General features: G+C 40.0%; 1 protein-coding gene across 8 annotated transcripts in view; it reads right to left on the bottom strand.

Annotated features, from left to right (window-relative positions):
- The window catches only part of POU2F1 (POU class 2 homeobox 1), a 110,745-nt gene extending 88,285 nt beyond the window's left edge, over window positions 1–22,460 (bottom strand). For all 8 annotated transcript variants that reach the window (XM_086763347.1, XM_086763338.1, XM_086763307.1 and 5 more), the window contains exon 1: window positions 22,375–22,460. In XM_086763347.1, the coding sequence (XP_086619473.1) occupies window positions 22,375–22,438 (64 nt within the window). In that variant the 5' untranslated portion in view covers window positions 22,439–22,460. The remainder of the gene's footprint in view (window positions 1–22,374) is intronic.
- Window positions 22,461–22,870: the final 410 nt, after the last annotated feature.

Genomic DNA, 22,870 nt, shown 5'->3' on the forward strand with positions numbered 1-22,870 from the left:
AGTAAAAGCCAATGGCTGCAAATGGTGACTGTAGCTTGAGTAACACTCTGAAAACTCCAAATTGAATATTGAATAATACAAAGCAGATTGAGGATTCAGAAAAAAAAAAAATCAAAATCTAAAAATTAAATTCATGACACTTGCTATTTCTCGGGCATGAAAAGTAAAGGAACATGCTTTTTTGTATTGAGTCATACCCGGTCAGAAACGTCTTTTACCAGTGGGACAACATCAGGGATTACTTTCTCAAACAATACTTAATTGAAATATTAGGGGAAGAAGAGAAAAAATAATTATCTGTCACTGTATATTTATTCAGTATATTTTACCTAATGATTGCAACATACAACACTCCCAAGCATTAAACCTCAAGCACTCAACAAGGTAGGGAAGTTTCTGATTATTTTAGGTTTTGTTTTTGAGGCTCTTGGTTTGTTTGGTTGTCTTTGTTTGGGTTTTTTTTTGTTTGTTTGTCTGTTTTTTTACTTAAAAGAAGTGGAAGCAAATTAACACACTACAGCTTGAGAAACCGAGGAACATGTAAGCTAGAAAACTTGCTTAAGAGGCCATTTGGAGGCAGTATAAACCAGTGAAAATCTTTGAAGTCCTAACCTCAATTCTCTGAATTTACTCAGATTAACATATTTGAAATTGGCATACTAATATTTTACTTAGTAATCAACTGTTATTTTAAGGATTTAATTTCTTTTTATGCTTTGCTATGGAACCTTGTATCTCAGTCTCCCTTGCTCTGTCAACACACAAGCTTGTTGCAAAAACAATACTGCAAACCATTCATTTTAATACATATTCTGTACCTTATGTCTTTGCTCCCCAGTTAACAGCTTGGTATTTATTCTGTTGCACTGGTTTTCTTATTTCCTATCTCACTTACTATCCAAAACCTTAAGTAGTGAGTACATTATATATATGAAATACCTTTATCTGAATATGCACAAAGTAAACACATGCAACCTTAACATCGGGAAGAAACAGCAACACCTCAGGGCAGAATTTTGTTCAAGGCAAAAGGGAAAAAATCTGCTAGTACTTAGGAAACAAACCCCCTCAAAGAATTTCAGTTGAGACAAAAGAGTCTCTAAACAACAACTAAAATTTGGTGATGATGGCTAGTCGCCAAGAGTTGTACTGCTCCTGCAACAGGCAGTGCCTCTCAGTTGCTGGCTCTAAGCTCAAAGCTCAGAGACCTGGAAACCTCTAACTTGGAAAGCAGAAACACAATGACAAGACCGTTGACTTATTATGCCCCTTTGAAAGACTGAATTTTTCAGCTTTCAGCAAATCTCCACAAGCACACCAAACTTCTGATTTGGAAAAGCTAACATCCAATCTCTTTTCATGGCTAGCACTGTTGTACAGTGGTACGCATGAATCTTTAATGATCCCTATTCATCCCCTTACCAGCTTTTATTCTTTTATTCACATATATCGTCAAGTTTCACCTGAATCCTGCTAAACAGACATGATGTTCCCCAAGACCTACATGCAAAAATAAGTTTTAAACTATGAATGAATTCTAATAGGATTCCTAGACCCTCTGTTACTGTCACAATGTCATTAAATAAATTTGAGATATTACAGCGAAAAATACATTCTCCTTTCAGGTAAAGAGCAACTGTGTACTTAACACTGTTGCTGGACTAGACCTGTTCATTTCTTAGTGCTGAAGAAAGTCAAAGTTGTCTAAGTTTTATGAAGACAAGTTCCCCATTCTGAAATGAAACAAAGTAACTGGAACTATGGCTACTTCATAAAAGGACAATTCTTTACCTTGTCATATAATTTCCCCTCTGTTGTTGTTAAATAGCACATTAAATAAGATATTTGCTGCATAAGGGCAAGTAGTCTTTCCACAGAATAGCTGACACTCCATCAAATGGAAGAAGAGTTCAGAAAGAGTACTCATTTCTTATCCTTCAGACATATTATGGTAGCCTTGAGACAGAACAGCAGGCACCAAAAGCTAGCTTCTCAGGAAGAAAGTCAGGAAGTGTAATACCATTTCTCCATATTTTTCCATTCAGTTTTACCTTGAATTAAAGCATGTTATACTGATAAGACTCTTCTAACAAGCAAAGCATATTCTTCCATTGTTAGCTTCGCATTCAAGACTTCAGGAAGGTAGAGTACCTTTGAATTGCTCTCAATTGAAAGGTGATCTAACTGCCATCACCTGCAAACCCAGGGAAGGTTATTTTGAAATTACTGTTTTAAATATCACAATGCCCCATCTTGCAGCAAAGGCATATGAAAATCTATTTCTACTACAAATAGAAGTTTTGGCATGCAACTGCAGCTTTGCACTTGTGCTGCCAGTTTACAATCCCAACTTGTAAAGTATTTACAGACTCTGTTCATACCGAGACTTTCTAAGAGCAAAAAACTTCCTTGCTAGAACACTTTAAGTACAAGATAGGCTTTTATTAGTGGACTACCTTTTCAAGTCAACAGTCATAAGCCTTCATATGGCAAACATTTGTTTCTGCTCACTGGAAACACCTGTACTACAAGCAGTCTGGCTAGCGTAGCTTTTTTTCCCCATGCTTGAAACCAAGAGTACTGTTTATCCTTATCTGACTAACCTGTGTCTGGAGAACTTTTGTGTGTTTAGAAATGACACCAGGTATTATGCAGCTTCCTGTCCCAATTCCCTTTCAAAACACTTTTTACTCAGTTATAAGTAGAACACACATCAATGCTGCTCCTCAAAATCATCAAAAATACTGTTTTTAGGAAAAGAACCTATATTAACAAAGGCCTTTGCAAAGGCCTTAACCACTCAATGCCTCACTACATAAAAATCAGAGTTGCCTAGCGGAAGCACTATATCCCAGTGTTGTCTAAGAAGATCCCGTTAAAGCCTACAAAGTCAAGTCATTCCAAATGGGATACAAGTATCCTGTACCTGGAAACAAGCTCTCCTGGTACTTTTTAGAGAAAACAATGTATTCCAACTAAGAATTTATCCAGGTATTCTGACCTCCTTGTTCCACTCTTCAAGATCACACGTCAGAGTCAATGGCTTTTAGGACAAATGAGCAAGGTCAGGAGCCAGTCACTCCAAATACAATTTTTTTTAATCTACGATTCTGCAAGCCTGGATGGTTAGGGACTTTCACTTCTATCTTGTGGGCTTGGGGAAGGAGAAAGAGGATAAAAAAATGTACCAGTCCTCCTGGTAGAAATATTTTCACAACAAAAAAAAAACCCCACAAACCTCTAAAAATATAATTTAAATTAATTAACAAAAAAATAAAGAAGAGACATGAGGAAAAAAAAAAGAAAAAAAGAGCAAAACTGAACAGAATCAGAGATGGTGTCTAAGTTTGCGTCACAGAGGACAAACCTCAGAGGAAAGTAATCAGAAGAGGAATTACATTTCTATTATAAAGATGAGGGGTGAACATGAGAGAAAAATGGGAGGAAAGCTGTGTAAGGTTTCACTCATACAAGCCAAAAAAAAAAAATACATCTCTGTTCTTCCCCTTCTGAAAGGCCATAAAGCATAAAATACTCCAGCTGTTAATTTTAAGATGGCTTTGCTTTCTTTTTTCATTTTGGAACTTGAAAAGCGATTTCAAACCAGTTCTTACAGTTTCCTCCCCTCATTAGAAAATTCTTATCACACACCTAAAAGCATTGACACCTGGATGAACTGAACTGCTTGCCAATGTTACAGCAGGAAGAAAAGAGGTGGAGAATTCATCAATTGCACTACTGAATATGAGTTCATTTATACAGAAAAAAATGCGCATCTTATTGAATGAAAGCAATATGAAAAGAAAAAGTCTCTGCAATGGCACATCATACAAGTATTTAAGCAGTCAAGTGTTCAGGATATCTTTTTTAATATAAGAAGGAAGTAAATCCAATACAGCTTCTCAAGCAAAGTTTCTAGAACAAGAAATATCAGACATACATATTTTTCCTACTAAGTCTGTATGTCCTCTCTCTGTTGTAGATGTTGTTTGCACAAATCAAAATACAAACCCACCAACTGAGCTCAACCAGTTGACTTGTATAGCCTCTAGATTTTAATTTCATTCTGGATCAAAGAACAAAACTATTATAATGTATGTGCACTTAGTAAAACATGATGGTAAAGGGAATTCTTTTATCTTGAGAAAGATGTGTTGCATGAACATTGCTCTTACATGCTCACAGAACTGAAATTATCCCTACAAATCACATATGGAACCTTGTGATCCTCTTAGAGGCCAATAAATGCTATTTATCTCTGCTGTAAGGGCTGTGGACAACAGTTTTAAAAAGAATATTTCAAGGATACTTTTATCCAGTCAAACTAGATAACAACCTTCAACGTTTATTATCCTCACCCTATAATTCATTGTTGCCGTCTACATATGGAAGACTGTTTATTCTAAACATCATTTTTTTCTACTCAATGTTATCCAAGAAGCAGAAGCTTCTCACAAATTTGGGGAGCTACATAAAATGCCAATCTGCCTAAAATCTTGAGGTTGCATTACGTGAACACTGCACTTACTTCAACTCCTCTTTTTTAATTATATGGATTAATAGATAACTGAATGATATAAGAGTACATCCACCGATCCTAAGATTTCTTCTTCACAGTTTGCAAGTTCTCTCTAAAGAAGCATTTACTCCAAACACTTTGCAATTACAACCAGGCAAGTTATCTCTCTACATCTACTAAACTATAGACATAGATGTGTAGTTCACCCACATGATGCACTATTTATAAAGAAAATGCAGCATATTCTTTTCCTACTGAGCCGTTCTTTTCCTGCTATATCTTTCTCCAAACACTTTCTGATGGCTTATTCCTCTACCTTCCTGTTTCCTCTCCCTTTCCCCCAAATCTTTTCTCCAGCATAGCCCTGCAACAGAAGTAAGCATGTGTGTGTCTCGTAAGCAAGGAGAGAATCTTAAGCAAGACATCATAAAGAAAAGGGCATAAAAATATCTCCTTTCCCAATCTTCCAAAACCCAAAATTATCTAGAGAAAACAGAACCACAAAACAACAAGTTTAACCATTGAATCTGTTGTTAGGTTACTGAAATTAACCTTTCCTTCTCTCCATTTACTACAGAGGCAGCCCACTTTTAAAATATCATTTGTGTGTGTTAATAGGAAGGTTATTTTCCAAAATTTACATTTGTTTTAAAGAGAAATTCTGGACTCAAAGGTGTTTATCCTAATACTATTTACATAACAGCCTTGAAAATCCAAGAAGGGCTACAGCAAACCTTCACCTTTTATTTTTATTCAAGTGGGATATTAAGAGAGTTTTTTTTCTTCAAGTTTGTGTCTTAAGTACAGTAACTTCACTGTTCTTCAGGACAAAATAATATGTATGGTATCACAGTACTTCAACTGCTAATGGCATGCTTCTGTTTCAGTAAAATTACAACTTAGTGCCAAAAGAAGGACAGGGACATTCTTTATCAAGAACTGCTGAAAAAGAATCCCCATTTTTAAAATAAAATATACTGTATTTCCAGATTTGTGTGTGCAGGGTAATGTTTCACTATTAAAGCAGGCACAGTAATTTCCCAAACTGATGATTTGATGTCTGTAATTTAATGATTACTGTTGAAACATGATTCATTTCATTATTGATTCATTTTATTATCAATTCATTTAACGCCATATTGGCAAGCAAGTAAGTAGAAACAATAGTTGAGGTCACCATGAAAAAACCCTCATGTAGCACAGATAGCGGCAGTTAACAGTGAGTTTAAAAGTTATGTGCTTAAGAAAAAACAAGATATTGCATCTGATTATTAAACTCAAAGAACGTCAGAATGCTCTGGCAGTAATACATGAAACAAGGAAGTGTTGATTTTTTTGCTTTCCCAACAGGGCAGGGGAGGGGGGAAGCATTTTTATTGTCACACCACTTATACCACTTCCAGCAAGCTGATATTAAAAAGGAGATTTCATGCCAAAGTCACCTGTTTAATCAGATAAAGAAGGCTTTCCTATTTCCCATTGTATAGATCAAGTTGGCTACAGGAGCCACACAGAGCTTTGAGTAGCACATTTTCTGTGAGGGCTATATCATTTGATCATAGCAAAGCACAAGGACTGCTGGGTAATCTGAATCAGAGCTGCAGAAAAAGGGAGCCAGGCAGCCCGCTGAGGCCAAGATAACCATGTCACCCTGGCATCCCACAGCACTCCCAATCGTGGACATAGGTGTGGGGAGAATCACCCATCTCCATTCACTAATTTGTCATGGAGGTTTTCACATGGCTCCCAATTAATACAGTGTTTTCTCCAAAGCTCATCTATAACAATCATATGTTTGATAAAGGCAGCCCCCATGTACTGATGAAGACTCTCCTGACTACCTTCCAAATACTAAATTTCAAACCCTTACTGTTTTGAAAGGTGATATATATAATTTTCTATATAGGCTTTGCAAGAGACGTAGCAATTTATGGCTAAAGACAGTTTTTATTAGAGGACAGGGCACATCTAAAAAGGTGTGTCTCCACCAGTGATACGGTTCCTAGCCTTCCCCAGCAGACTGGAAGCAGCAAAGGACTGGTGAGTTAGCTCATCTGATATTTAGAATGACAAGAGATTAACCCATTCATAGGTTAATAGGTCAGAAGAGACCTTTGAGCAGGACCAAGTTTAGAAGCTCAGCTTTTCAGGTTTCAGGTACTGTTCCTGAAACACTTACCTGGCATTTCCAGCCTCCTAATCTTTCTACAGTAGCAGGCAGCCCTTCAAGCCTCCACTTTCTTCTGTTAACTTCTCTTTCACGCACTCAGATTCTGAACAAGATTTGGTTCTGGGCTGTGAAGTAAGCACTGCAAAGTGTCCCATCCAAGCATTTTAACTCTTTTCACTGAAATGCTATTGAAGCTGCTGACCTGGAGAAAAAGTGTTCAAAGTCGCAGCCAAAAAAAAGTACTAAAACATCACCATTAGGTCCTAGCCCCTGAACAAACACAACCTCAAGCCACCATTTGCCACTTTATCCTGAAATGCAAGCTAAGTACTTTGCCACGCTTCCACGCACCACCAGTATGGGTAATAACTTACGAGACAGGTTCTAGTCTCTCTGTATAAGCAAAACACGTAGAAGTCTGTAAAGTGAAGTAACATACTACCTTGATTTTATGCTATGTTTTTAAGTAGAACCAACAGCACTATGGAGGCACTAGCTTTTTTTATTTTTAAAGTTCCAGTAAGCAAGAACATAAATGGTTCTCATAGAAGAATTTGGAGTGGAATAAAAGAGCACTGAAAGTTTAGGGTGTTTCATTTAATAACTCTAAAACAAAACAGTTGAGGAGGTAGTGTTTTTGTGTTGTTGCTTCCCTCTCTGCACCATCATCCCATTCTCTTAAATGTTAAGTTTGAAGAAAGTGCAGTGGGTTTCCTTCTGATCTATATATGGCAGATAGGTCATATGCCCATCCATTCATAAACGAGAATAAGGCACCCACATAGTAAAACTTATTTTTGCTTTTTCCATTCCAAGTTTCCTTTCACTTTCACATGGTGAAATTTTGTATAGGTGATCACTTTCCCTAAGCATTCCAAAAAACTTCTATACTCCCCTTTCGCTTCTTCAGAAGAATCGGCATTGCCAAGACACCTGCACTCCAGAGCTTTAAACTCCATATATATTCAGTTTGGTATTAACTGCCGTAATACTGTTTCTAAATGCAACACTCATTCACACAAACACTGCTGGGAACTGAATGATCTAATCTCCATGTGACTAAAAAGTCAGAGTTTTGAGTTAGCAATTCTTCACACACAGTTTTGTCAGTTTGCCATCAAGAAAGCTGTTATTCCTTCCAACATCTTAATCCTAGAATCTTGGATTAGCTTAGGCTGGAAGAGACCTTGAAAGATCACCTGGTCCAACCTTTTGTGGGAAAGGGAGCCTGCCAATCGTATCTTGAGAACCTACAAGTTTAGAAAAATCTTAATGTTTATAAATTAACAGAAACAAAAAACCCCACCTAAATTACAAAAGGCTACTCTAAAGTTCACATAAACCTAATTTAAAGACCAAAAAAGCTTTAGCAATAAAATCATACCAGTTCTTTTAAATTAGTAAAACCCTCCACATGCACAGACATTACAGTAAGATAAAAGTGTTTTCAGTTTTGAACAAACATTTAGAGAATTTAACACAAGCTACCCCATCAATAGTACATTTATGCTGATTAAAGACAAAAGCTACTAATTCCAAGCACAGCTGTTACCAACATAAACCAGCAAATCTTCATGCACTAGATCTCTGCACTTAAGTAATGGGAACAGTACCTGCAACAGTATTTTGCAGTTTGCTCTGTTAGCAGCTCATTAACAAAAACATCTATCACATATTCTTAACTCCATTTGCAGCATGCCAGAACTCAATTTCCATGGTATGGTTATCATGACAGGCTACACAGATTATTTTTTCTTTTCTGCAGAAAGACAACTGCAACTTTGATTTTCCTGTTATATTTTTCATCTTCCTTACACATTGTGCATGACATCCCCCCACTCGCTATTCAACTCTCCATCTTCAGGGGAAGAAAAATGTGAAGAGGTCATTTAATTTTAACCTCACCTAAAGGGATATATGCTCAATACAATTTAATGCAAATGATCACTGCAGCAGTAAGCCACAGGAAGAAATCAGAACATTCTACATTTTCTCCTGTTATTAGAAAGGCTTTCAGCACACTTACAACAACATACTTAGGCCCTATCCATACATAGAAACTACCTTTGTCAAACTAAGCCAAAGGTGAAGAACCTTTTACTTGCCAAGCCCAAAAAAAAAAAAAAAAGCCTTACAAAAAATAACTGGCATACCACTTTAACACACTTTCCACTATTCCCTAATAATGTAAAGTCAGATGGCCCAGAAGTCTCAGGCAACCTTTGAGTTAAGCCAATAAGCCAGCTCTAAACAGACATACAGTTATGTCAACAAGAGAAATGCAGGCTAGTTAAACAAAATGTTTTTATTGGCATTTTTACTGGGCCTAAATTTGGAAGGCATATGACTTTAAAAATACAGCAAAAAATGCTAAATACTTTTCTGTGACTATCAGAAGGCAATGAAGGACAGGGCAAGAGTATGCACTGAACAATCAGCTCTGCTACCTGTGAAATGGAGGTGTAACACCCGGTGATAAATGGAAGTGCTCAGAGAGCAGAAAACAGCTGACCATTTCCAAAGACTGATGGGTACAAAGTTTCCTGGTACAATCTGCAGGCCAACAAATCCTTGAAAAGAGACTAAGAAAACATTTCATCTGCTTTGGGAAAGAATAGGACTAAGAAAGGCAAGCCAGAATTGCACAAATTACTGTATGAGAAAAGATGTAACAGGACACTGCTACTCTAACATTTTTGGTTATAAAAGTACATACATTGCTCTTAGCTGAAAAGAATCACATCTGAATGATTTAAAAAAAAAACCAACGCTATTTTCCTCTTCATTCCTACCAGCAAACTTTTTGGGCTAGTATAGGTGAAAACAGGTCCAGCTAAATAAAAATGCAAGATCTCAGTTTCCCAGACTCTGGGGGTGAATTTAAAGGTAAGTAGCAATTAGGTTTACTGTGAGAGAAAGATCTGGATCATATTAGTCATCGTTATCACATAATAAACAAGTCACAGTATCACGCATAGATGCTTTTTGGTTTGCTAGCAAGATCTGAAGAAAACTGAGAATAAAGATAAAATACACTGCAGTGAAGTCACTGCACTGAATTCATGACATCATAATTGTTGCCATGGCAACTAGCTAGTATCAAGCACAGAATATTGCCTTCACTGCAGAATCAAGGAGCACCTGTGCTGCCACAAAAGAAATGTTCTTATTCAAACACAGATCTAGTCAACAACACAGGAAATAAGATATTACTGTAAGTAAATTGCCTTTTCAATATCTCTTATTTTGTTCACCTGGTGTGAGACTTTAAATACTCGGGCACACAAAGAGGTCCAATAAAGCATACGTACAATAAAAAGAGTCTAATTGAAAAAATGATGTTTTTCTTCCACAGTGTTCCTCAATTTTTCCAGTACAGAGTAATTCCTCTCTCTGTGCTTTCCTCTCCTATGCATATGACTGCAGTCATACACAACAAACTTCTGTTCAGGCACAAAACTCTGAAGAAAAAAACGTTTTCCAGTTCTTATTTCAACAAGCCAGACAGTCAAATTCGAACTATCATAGAGCAACAGAAATAATTTATAAAGAACATATTCCACATTTAGAGCCCACAACTCCTGCTGTTTAAGGACTGCCCCGGCAGGGCCTTCAAACACCAGCCATCAGTTTTTCATGCACTCACTAAATACAGTGTTTCAAATCTGCACGGCTCCAAGAACAGCCCAAAAGTATCTTTCTTGTAAAGAAAAAGGTCATTCCATTTCCTCTAAACTGTCCTCTTTTACATTGGGAATATCTGCTATTCCCAGCTCCTCACCATTCACAAATATAAAAGCTTCAGAAATTATTATTTTTTTTTTAAAAAAAAAAAGCTAAGCAGTTGACAACTTATTGGGTCACAACCAGGTTTGTGACTAACAGTTAAGTATTAAATGCACAAATGTTACATATGATGTTGCATTCTCAAATACTTATTGAAAAAAGTCACATAAAGGAACATACGCCTGAAAATTAACTTCTTCATATTAACTTGATTAATAAAGTCAGAGCTGTAGGTCAGGAATACCAGAGTGTTTCACAGTTCAACCTTAGAGTTGATTAGTGCCAAAAGAAATTGTTTCAAAACAAATTTTAACGAACAGACCACACTACATAGTAAAGTATAAAGTATACTTATTTGCTCCCGCAGTGGTTCTTAAAGAGCAATCCATAAATTATTGCTGAACCAGAGAACACTTCCACACAACCATATGTAATCAGTCAATGTGTCTAAACAGTTTCAGGATGCATTGATAGGTTTTTTCAGCTTCTAAGAAAACAAAACTGTCCTAGTTACCAACTAAACAACAGCACCACAATTCTATATTGGCTTCGTGCCTTTGACACTTTCTCTATTGCTACTGAATACACCAATCAGTAGGTAGTACACCAAAACCAAAGGACAGAAGTACCGAAGTAACCTACCTCTCCAGTCTCATTCTTTTTATAAGACTGTCTCAACAAATGTGTATTAGACAAAGTAGAGAATACAAACAAACAATAAAACGAGGAGTTTCAGATACAGGTGATTAGTAGACAGTTGTATCCCTTATCTTTCTGTCTTCAATGTTCTCCTAACATTATTTCACACAACCAAGAATGATGATCACTACTTGAATGATGATGCCATGAAAATCCCCAGTTTATCTAACCTTCCACAACATGATGAGTAGTCGGGAAATGACTACAGTTGACAACATATTCTAAGGAAATAATTGAGTGCGTCAATCTACTCCCTGACACTGAGAAGTAAAGAAATTAACAATCTTCCACGTTTTTAAAAACTTTTGCAACAGATATCGTCTTTGGTGACAATACCTTGTGTATACAAGCATATATCCTAAAACACCAAATACAGTTAATACAACTGCCACAAACTCAGAAAACAGAAAGCAGCTTCATTTCTGATGTAACTTGCTTGAGGTTTTCAATTTCTTTGCAATTCTGAGTATAAATTTCTTGAAGTGTCTGTATTATACAATCCACAGACCTATTTGTGAGGTAAATACAAGACAAATGGCAATGACATTCCCTTTCTCATTAGCAAACAAGCATTTTTAGCTCTAACCCACACAGTATGAAATCACTAAAGTAAAGGAAAAAAAATACCACTGTGCCTGCAGTTAATTTTGCTTTTTAAGAGATTGACAGATTAAATGATCCCTTAAGCAACTAATGTGTCTTCTCTGAGTGCACACAGAAAGTTATGGATTGTCTCAAGACTTTAGAGAGCTTTTTATATAACTCTAAAATGAACTTGTTGAATTAGGCTTTCTCCAACAGTCCTTCTGTTAAACCTAACTTTTGCTTTTGTTAACACTAGATAGGAGAACAGGAATATCTAAGTGCTGGTCCACCTTTGTACACAAGATTTTTTCTTGTATTATTCGTTTATCAATATTATAACAGAAACAACAACCATGTTTTCTGTGAGGATCTTTAGAAGTGCCCACAACACTTGCAAACCTTACTAGAGACACCACAACACAAAGAAACACTACTTATCCCTCCTCTCTCCCCCAGCAAACCAAGTTGAGAAGGCCTAGGGGATTTAAGATGCCAAACAATTGTTGTAACTCTTTATGCCTTTGTTCAAACTTACATATAGCAAATCCTTTCCACTGTTGCAGAGTTCATAATCCACAATTACAGAAAACTTAAGCGTATAAGCACCTAAACACAATGTCACATCCTTTAAATTCAGCTGTTTATAAATAGTTGTCTACTATAGATATTATTAAAATGTGTTACAAGACATGCCTGGATCCATTTTCAATTTTAACTATGTTGAGAACAATATTAATGAAGTAGTTTTTCCCAACACAGGCATGGCTGAAGCGCATTCTCAGGAAGTTTTAGGGCACTGGGCTTTAGTCAGCCCTTAGTATAACTGGAACAAGTCCCTTCTGCACCACTGGACTGAACCATATAAGGTGCAACCATGTTGCACCTTGGTTCCAAATCAAATTAAATCACACATTGAGACACAGCATTTTTACTTCTCGGAACTGAGAGGAGATATTCTTTACAATGCCTTTTCCCATTGTAATGGGAAAAGAAATAGTCTTGAAATAAAATAAGCTCAAAAATTATACAGATTTCTGCAGTCCCTGTCTGTAGGATAATTCTCAAACATACTCAAGACCCTCAGTGGGACTTAAGGAGTTGAGAATCCACTTAGTTGTGGATCTTTTCAATGAAGTAGCAACAGGCTGAATTTTTATCACCCACGCTCTTATATTCCCCTTATCTCCTCAAAGTAAGAGAGCAAAAGGAGCTTCCAGTTCTCTAGTTCCCTGATAGGCAACTAGAAATTAGTAGGAAAGCCCTTGGAGCAAACCCTCGGTTGTTTTCCAGAGCTAGAAATGTGCAGAGCAGACAAGGCACACAGTCTTTCCTGAACTCTTTTATGGTGCTCCTTAGCACTTTAGGATAGGAAAAGAACCAGTTAAGTACAAAACTTAAGATGGACTGAGAAATAAGTGAGAAGGTGTTTTTCTTTTTGTTTGAAAGAGAATACTAAAATCACCATGGCTCAGACAAAGGATCTACCTGACTCTCCTCCAACAGCAGTCACCAGCAGACATCCAGGGAAGAGTGTAAAAACAGGGCAAGCAGAGTGATAGTTCCTTTGATTACATTCCCAAATGCCAAGAATTTGCAGCTCAGTGCTTGCCTGAGCCAGAGGTGAAGAACAACATGCAACAGACTGCTTAGCCCTTCTTTGTACAACCTTGCACACACTGAAAAAACAAAAAGGGTAAGCAGCAAAGGTTAGTTTAAAACCAGATACATGAAAAATTTCTCCAAATTTAGAAGATCTTTTTTTTTCAAAACTGATGAACATCAACTTTGGAAAATGATCAGGTTTCCAGTTTACACTTCTCCACCTGATGTACCCTCATTTGAGAGCCTTGACTAAAAGTCTGCCCTACAACTACTGCTACTTCAGTAAGTTTTTCTAGGGCAGTGGTTGGCAAAATTTGACAGGCAGCAGTGCAGCCTGGCAGCTGATGGTGTCTTCCTTACTCTGCTACACCGATCCTATCCAAAGAGAAGTTACACTGGCAGTAAAATAGTAGTTGGGTAAAGGTTAGCAATGATGCCATTCAAACAACTTGCCATATGAGACAGTGTGACTGATATGAAGTCAGAAGCTACCAGACTTCAGAATAAATAAATATACAAAAGTGTAAATTCTCAACCTTTCTGAAAGATACTCCTAAGTTCCCAAGTTTAGTTAGCTTTGTTATCATAAGCTGTCTAAAGTAACTGTATTCCGACTGAAATAGAACAGCAAGTGAAGATAACTTTATGATAAAGCCCATCTAAAGGAAATTAATTGTAAATTGCATGCTTCATTTGAGATACTGGAAATACTAATAACAATTTACATTGTGTAGTTCAGATCAACATAAGTTTGAAAAAACAGAGAAGTACCACTGAAAAGTTCAATAAAGTCTGAAAAGTACCATTTCTTTAACACTGAGAACAGACACCCTCATTTAGAAACAAACCTTACAAGTGGAGAGTTACTGCTCCCTTTGCCCTCCTACCTCCAGTTTCTCCAAACAACCCCAACCTATTTCTGTCAGAAGCTAGGACACAGTTTTACACAGGCTTTGTCAAAACAGACAATAGTCCAGAAAGTGACAGCCCAATACTCTTCCTGCTTATATTCCCACTTATTTTTGGTAGCAGCCCACCCTTAAATTGGATTAAGTGCAACATGAACTACACCCTCAGGTATGATGACAAAGCAACTCAGGGGATCCTTCACTCACAGATTTCAATCAGAATTATCTGGGTTACTTTAGGCAGCTTAGATCACAGTCTTTACTAACCCAGCTAATTTTAACTGAAATGGCTTAGACAGTACCCAAATGGGCAGACCCACCAATAGATGCAGGAGAACAGGAAATTTGATAGTCAGAAGCAGTAATGCCTTCTACTACTACAATCAGAGCTAGAACTGTCTCCAGCCCCAGCTTTCTGGTACTTTTTCCAGAGCACGTGTGCATGCGGGTGTGCGTACGTGCATTGGAGGATGGGGTGGAAAACACTCCCGCAGGACCTGGTAGGGAGAAGAGGTTGCATTTCCTAGCATATTTGTATCCCCACAGCCTTAGAATTAAGAAAATTCAAATATCTATTTAAAACTACATTTGAAAATTCAAATGAATGTTACAACCTACTAAAGATCAGCAGGTAAGAAATAAAATTGTGAATAATTAGAAAGGCATTTTTGCAACAGGATTCCTGGAAGAAATTTGACTCTCTCATTCAGTAGACTGTATTAACTAATAATGTAGAAATGAGTGATTCAAACATCTGAGTCATTTCTACCTGTATTCACTGTATACTCCTCCCCCTCAGCTATATCCAAGTAGTATAAAGCTGCGACTTCACACCAGTATGGTCAGGCACAAATTACTAAGTCACATGGTATTTTTCAAATAAAAATGAATCATTGAAAGGACAAAGAGAACAAATAGTGAAGGAGCTCACTGCAAAAAGGATGGTGGCTTCCTAACAGCTCTTAAAAAAAAAAAAAAGAGGGAGGAAAAAAAAAGTAAGCTACATCTCCAGTCTGATTCAACAGGCTTTTCTACACTTATTTTTAAGTCTTCAACTGTGTTTACTATTTTATTAACTTAGCCATTCATATCTTCCTTTTCCAAAACTTTATGCCCTGTCACACAATGTCAAACATACTATATGTGCTACTTGATTTCTATACAGCCAAATCTGATTTCTCGGAAGAAAAAAAATAAAAGGAACGATGAGCAAAAGGTTCCTTGTCACAGTATCACAATTTACAAATCTGTCTCAGAGTGATCGTGTTAAATGGCTGAAGCAGTTACACTAGGGGTTTTTGTGAGTGGTTTTTTTAAAAGGTTGCTTTACAGGGATATCAGTCCAAAATTTAGGAGAAGTAACAGTGTCTAATTTCCCACGTACTTTTGCCACTATGTCCTTTTAAGTCACAATCCTTTTTCAAGAGATGTCTCACTGTAAGTAGCACTGAAATAATGGGAGCCACTTAAAGGTCCCATCCACAATTTTTATTTAAGAGTTTCTGCTGTGGCTACTATTAATGCAATCATACCTACGACAGTACAAGTCACGCCAAATTTTCGGCATCTACTTGTTTCTAAGCTACTCTTTTACTTAGGTGCAGTTTCATCACTGGCTTCAGTGAACTTTTACAGACTGCTGCTAGAATAGGAGGTCCAGCACAGTGCCCATGGCTACACATTCCCAATGCTTCCCTTGGGCCAGTACCATTTTAGATAACTGGAGTTCATCAACTCAATCAACTGTGGTTTCACAGTGGTTTATGTCAATCTAAAAGCAAAGCTATACAACACAACTAAGCTAACCAGAATGCTTGCTGCTCCTTTTGAAAAGAGGAAGCTTCATTTCTCTTTCCTCTTTCCCCTTCCTCCACTTTCACTCGCATGGTTCTACCCTCTCTCCTGCACTTGAAGGCCTTTGCTGGGCCAATTTCATGTCACAAACCAGAGATCTAAAATTATCTTGTGCTAGTTTTCCACCAGGTTAGCAAGTTAAGCTAAAGCATCCTGGATACCAGTAAGTGCTAGGACGGGTGCCAAGCAGTAGGATCACATGGCTGAGAGCATGACTCCCCATTTATGCCAACAGGAAAGCCATCAGAGAGAAAGAAATTATGAGAAGACTTGGGTCAACACATGTGCTTCTTGTTCCCTTCCTTGATTGGTACTGCTACTTTCCTAATCTCATTGTAAGCAGTTCAGAGAGCTAAACCAACAAAAAAACCTATTCTTTGTTTTTGGCAAGGCTTGTTTTCTGCCAGTTTTATTCCCTGAACTAGCTCAGCAAAGGAATCAGGCAAGCATCTGCACCAGTGATGAGAAGGGGGCAGGAACACACAGGGAGATGAGGACAGGCTAGAGCTGATTTAAACTGTCACTGAACTGCATACCCTACAGCAGATCTACGTCACATTGTAGTTAGAACTGACAGTAATCTGTGTCTTTACAACAGGAGGCCTTCATGGCTGATGAGAGCCACGAGCAGTACCACCACTGAAACATCCTAAGCAAAGTTTAACCTGGGTACAAGTTTGAATGATTACATGTAAAAGCAGAAGACTCACAGTACTCTTACCTTCAGAAATACTACAAAACATTAGCTAATTATTTCCCCAGCAACACCTCTGAAAACATGCTCTATAATTCCCACTACACAGATTTAGCCCAGAACAGCAAAGCAAGCAAAACTGGTGACCAACTCAGGACTGGAACCCAGTAAATCCTCTATACCAAACCAACACTTCATCACTGAACTATATTGTTTATTAACCCTCAACTAATTCAATTAGCCAGTAGCAGTCTATAAAAAAAAAAAAAACTCCTTTTGCAAAGACTGTGTAATGCAGTATAGATCTCATAATTTATAATACAGTTATATTATCAAATGTGGATATTTCCTAGCTAGTTATGAAATAAGAAGCTAGGGAAAGGAATAATACTGAGATCTTAACTATTTCTTTTTCTACAGAGAAAAATAAGTGGCACAAAGCAGCAAATTTAATGCAAAGAACTATAGAAAGGAAAATACACCTATGCACATTTTTTCTCGATGAGCAATTGTCAAACAGTTTCAAACGAAATAGAAGCAATTACTTAATAGTCACTAACCAAGACCAGTATCTTTTCTTAAATTTACCTCCCACGCTCAGTCCAACAAATCCCACGCTTACCTTGCCCTGTATAACAATGTAGCACAATAGGAAAAGGGGTGGGAAAATTTGTCAACACAGAAGCAGATCTCTGCAGTAGTAAACAGACAGCACTGTAAGTCTATCCAGCAACACGAGATAGTCTTTCATTCACATACTAGCTTAAGCACCCAAACCAAGCATATCACATTTGGGACACTCAAGTCATACTTAATTTTGTTCAACACCTTCTTTTGACAACAGCTTTGTCACAGAGACTGAAAATACAGGTCATAAAAGATAGTCATTTGCCAGGACTGTCACTGATTCTCTCAAGATTAAAATAACAAAGCTGTAAGTGCACGTAGCAGAGGCTGCCTAATTGTCAGCTGTATAAAATATCAGTATCAAGATTATTGTGCTACAGGCAACAACAGTTTGAGGGGAACAGAAAATAACGGTGGGAAAAAAGGCAAGAAAGTTAACTGACTAGATTTGCCTATTAAAAATGTTGTAATCAGTTCTGAAGTCTTGAACTCCACAGGAGACAAAATTTGAGGAAAGCAAATGAAAACTTACTGCATCATATAGAAAAAAAATACTGCAAATTTGTCACAGAACCAGGAGAGAAAACCAACAAGTCTACGAAGGAGATGAACACTATTTAATAGAAAGAAGCTGGATGACAGATTAAAGACATTCTGGCCAGCATGGGCAAAAAACATTTACCCCAAAATTACTTGCATGCTCGCACACCTGAACATAAAGAAAACAGAAAAAGAAAGATGTGCTAATCTAAATGTAGAATTAAATCTTTTTCAAATTTCAATTGGTATTTAAGTGACAATAGTGTTCAAGATTTCATGTTTCTGCACAATATATTATTATGATCAAGCAGAAGGAGGAACTATACTTCTTCATAAGAGACTCCTAACACTGAATATGCTGGTGCTTCCTAGGTTTAATGGACAGACCAAGTTGAATGCTACCTCACTGATTCCATCAAGTGAAGCAACTCCAGACATTATCACCATGACTTGCTAAGACAAGCATTCAGAAGCTATCCACATTCAGCATCAGGAAGTCAGTATTAACACTTATTTGCTTGAATTATTACTGCAGGCTAATCTTCGAGAAATTGTGAGTGACAACAAATCTGAGGACTTTTTTCCTCCTAAAATGACAGGGTGGGAAGCTCAGATTCTTCCCCCTTCCTTCTAGAAAGTGAGGAGTAAACTCTACCTTCTACCAAAATCACCATACTGATACACACCTTCCCAATTCTGCTCCACATGCAGCAGCACAGCCACTGACACAGCTTAGTCTATTTTCCAACCAGCTGTTACACTGGTAAGTTTTGGTCAGTTTTGAAAAAGAAAAAAAAAAAAAAAAAAAAAAAGATAAAAAAGGCAGAGCCACCTTGATAACTGAGGAGAAGTAATCAGGCAGCGGAACTATTTCATGGGGAGGACAAGCCTTCTTCCTTCTGTCCCTAATAAAATAAAAGCTGAAAGGACAGTCAATATAGAAGACATTCTCCTGGTATGAATTAGGAAGCACTGCAACAGTAGCACAACCCTCCACTCTCACCACAGCCAGGTAGTGCGTAGGGAAAAAAAAAAGGTTTTATTACTCTCCCGCCCACCCACCACTGATAGAGAAGGTTCAAGAGGCAGCTTAAAACCTGACACTCACCAGTGACAAACGAACATAAAAGTCCTTACTCAAGACTGAAGAGTAATACCCACACACTAGTCTCAGCACCTTCCAACAAGTGAAGATGACACCAGGGTTTAGGAAAAGGGGCTTCCCACTAATATGTTGCCTACAGGCTTCAGCGGTGAAGATGCATTCCTATCCTCATCACATTCCAGTAGAATTTTAAGCTACAACACAGGCACACAAATATACGTTTCAGAGAAATACATCTGCATTTTAGCATGTAAATAGCTGAATTCAGAGTTATAAACCCCAGCTCAGCCATAAGACTGCACAAGGCCACTGTCCAGTATTCCATTCTATAAAAATTGCTAAAACAACAGTGACAAAGAAATTTTGTTTGCAAGATGCAATGTACATTTTTATCATGCTGGATAAAACATCTACAGTCTCAGCAGTGGTTAAATTGCTGCTATAAAGGAAATTGTCCTCAGATAAATGGTTTCCCTATGAGAAGGTTTCAGTGCTACACCTCACCCCAGGTCAATAAATCAAATTAACTGCACCTTGTCCTCTGGCCAATGACATCATCGGCTTGACCACATCTTGTGAAGCGAGTGCAAAAACATATGCTATTTAAGGCATGAAATCATATTACTTGCTTTTTGTCCAGCCAGCCTTGTGCTGTTGGTCTGCGAAACAGTCAGTCACCTGAACAGTCTCATTACAGCTTCTACAGATTTTTTTCTTCTAGTATTCGAGGCCTGTCTTCACCAAGGGTGAACAAAAAGGATAAACAATCTGAGTTGTTATTTTTAAATCAAAATGCTTTTCCTTAGCCGCAGCGTATTTCATGACAAATTAAATTTAGAACCAAAATACAAAATATGACACTTGCATTCGTATGTGAACTGTCTTCCTAGTAATGTTTCAGAGATGTTTACATGATAATCTGGCACAGCTACTTTGAAGTACCCTGCTGTTAGGTCTTTTTTCTCCATAGGATGAAAACAATGGTCACTAATGAAAGCCTACATAGCTTTATCTGAAACACATCCCTGCATATTTTTTTTTAATTACTGCCTCTTTCTAATAAAGTAGTCCATTTGTTTTCTTTCTAAGCAGACTAATATCTGGTTTAAAACTGAATTACTGCAGACAATTTAAGAGGATTAATTTCAATTTTCACTTGGTGTTCTTATGACACAATCACAGAAAACTTATCTTCCCTTCTACACCCTGTACTGCCTAGTAGTATCTTCTGTCTTGAAAGCCAAATCTAAATGAAAGAGAAAAAAAAAAAACCTCAACCCAGAACAGTCAAAGATACAAGCAGCGACAAAAGCATCTGACACACTGCTCTGTTAAACTGCATCCGCACTACGCAAAAAGAAGGTGAATAAGATTATCTTCAATGTATTCAATTCTGTTTGTGTTCAGAAGGAGGAGGAGAGCTGTTCAGATTTTGAGTGTGTCTTCTATAGCTCTCTCAGTGCCAGGAAACGTAAATTAGAAGCAACTCTCCTTTAAGGAAAAGAATCAAGGACAAAGGGACCAAAAATGCCCAAGCCTCTGAAAAGCAGATATGAAAGGAACAGCTTTACAGTCTTGAGTTGCTATAAATTAAAAATAAGCTCCTTATTTAAGAGACATGAGTGTTTGAGAATCTATGAGCAGATCTGATGCTGCTCAAGCCCCAGGAGGGTTTTGTTTTTGCTGGCAGGGGTGGAGTGGAGATGGGGGGGTCATTTTGGTTATTAGTAAATAAATCAAGCAGCAGAGAGTGAGGCCTAGGCGCCTGCCAGAGAAGCCAGGGCCTAGCTCTCCCCTCTCCTCTCCTCAGACAGCCTGGGTTTGATCTCTGGGCCCTGTGGGTTGCCAAGAAAATTTTTAAAAAGCGAGAGAGCGAGAAAGAAGAATCATATTGAACCACAAAAGCACATGGGGCGAATGTAAAATATAAACACGGCGTTGGGCTCTGAGTGGCTGTTATTAAAGGTCTGAATTACTAAACATGAGAGGCGGGGAAAGCCAGGCGGCCATTTCAATAATATAAACCTCCCCGAATTAGACATTATTCAAATGAGAAGGAGAGAGAGAGAGCGAGGGAGAGGGACGGGACCCGCACCCCCAGTGCCAGCCCACCGGGGCTGCCGGCACCACCACGCGCCCCGGCACCCAGGGCGCGGGGAGGGGGTTCCGGGTGCCCAGCGCTCCGAGGCCGCAGCACATTACTCCCCCCCGAGCCCTCGGGGCTGCGGAAACAGGAGAGCAAAGGGGGAGGAGGGAAAACACCGCCGGGGCAAATCCAGCCTTCAGCGGTGCAAACACGCGGGCTCCCCCGTCGGAGAGGGGCACGGAGAAACTCTGCCCGCACACCCTCCAAGTCACCCCACAGTCAACCTGCCCTTTACGGGGCGGGGGGTGAGGGGGGAGCTTTAAATAAAAAGCCAAGCCACACTCTCGTCCTACCCCTCCCCCGAGGCCATCCGCACCCATCCACCCCGTGCCTTTAGGCCTCAGGCTCTAGGGAAATAACCCTGGCTGGGGGGGATGCGGGGGAGGGGAGGGGGGGGTAACATGATGAGGAAAGCAAGGCTTTCACCCTCACCCGGCCCCACCGAGGGGCCAGCATCCCCGTCCCCCTCCGTCCCCGTCCTGCCGCCGGCGGGTGAACTCTGCCCCACTCGGGGGGCCGCCCACCTCCCCCCAGCCTGGCGGGCCATACCCCCTCCCGCGGCCCCCGCTGGGGCCGTTCCACCAGCATTTCCCCCCCTTCGCCCCCCCCTCCATGAATATGTAAAACGGCTTTTATTGTGGGCGTGCGGGCCGGGGGTTGGGGGGGAGCCCGACCGGGTGGCGGCTAACCACCTCCGACCGACCGCTTTTGGGTGCGGGGATGCCTCCCCCCTCCCGGCTTCACACCCCCCCCCCCAACTCCCTCCCCGCCGCCAACTCCCCACCCCGACCCCAGCGCCTCGCCGTTGCGCCGCCGCCGCCGCCCGCACCGCCGCCGCCCCCCAACGCCCCGCTGCCTGCCCCGGTGCCGGTGCCCCGGCGTGCGGGCGGGTGCGAGTGTGGCTCCGTGTCGGGGAGCGGGCGGGCGAGGGAGGGAGCGTGTGTATGTGTATGTGTGTGTGTGTCTCCCCGCACGGGGAGGCTGCTTTCCTTCCCCCCCCCACCCCCTCCGCTCCCTCCTGTGCCGTTAATTATAATAATCCTGAGTACTAATAAATTATGCTAAGCGGGGCGGGCTGGTGGCGGGGGGGCCGCGTGTGCGAGTATGAATATGAATATGTAAAATGCAGTAATGATTACCTGCCGCTGCCGCCACCGCCGCCGCCGAACTCTCATCTTGACTCGCTGCTCCTCCGTCCGCCATTTTGAATATTTTAACCAAAATCGGCCGCCCGATAAACCCTCCCTCGCTCCCGGCCCCCCCCACTCCCTCCTCCCCTCCTCCTCCCCTGCCCCCGCCGCGCGCCCCCTCCCCCCGCCGCCCGACTGCGCAGCCGCCAACCGACCGCGCCGCCGCCTCGCTCTGCGCCTGCGCGAGCTTCCCCCGCGTCCTTCTCTCTCTCCCGCCTCCTCCCCGGCTGAATTTCTCGTCCAGCGTGAGGCGCGCCGCCGCGCATGCGCCGAGCGAGTGGACTCGCTGGCTCCCTGCTAGCCCCCACCCCGGCCAGCTTTCTCGCGGCAATGCGCAAGCGCGCGGCTGCCTTCTCTTCACCCCTGGCCGAGGGCTCGTTAATGTGTAAACCGTCGCGCCGCGCGCACCAGCCTTTCAGTTGCTCCCCCCCCCGCCCTGTGGGCT

Source organism: Chlamydotis macqueenii, chromosome 1, assembly GCF_036417535.1.
Source record: "Chlamydotis macqueenii isolate bChlMac1 chromosome 1, bChlMac1.mat, whole genome shotgun sequence".
Classification (NCBI taxonomy): Eukaryota; Metazoa; Chordata; class Aves; order Otidiformes; family Otididae; genus Chlamydotis; species Chlamydotis macqueenii.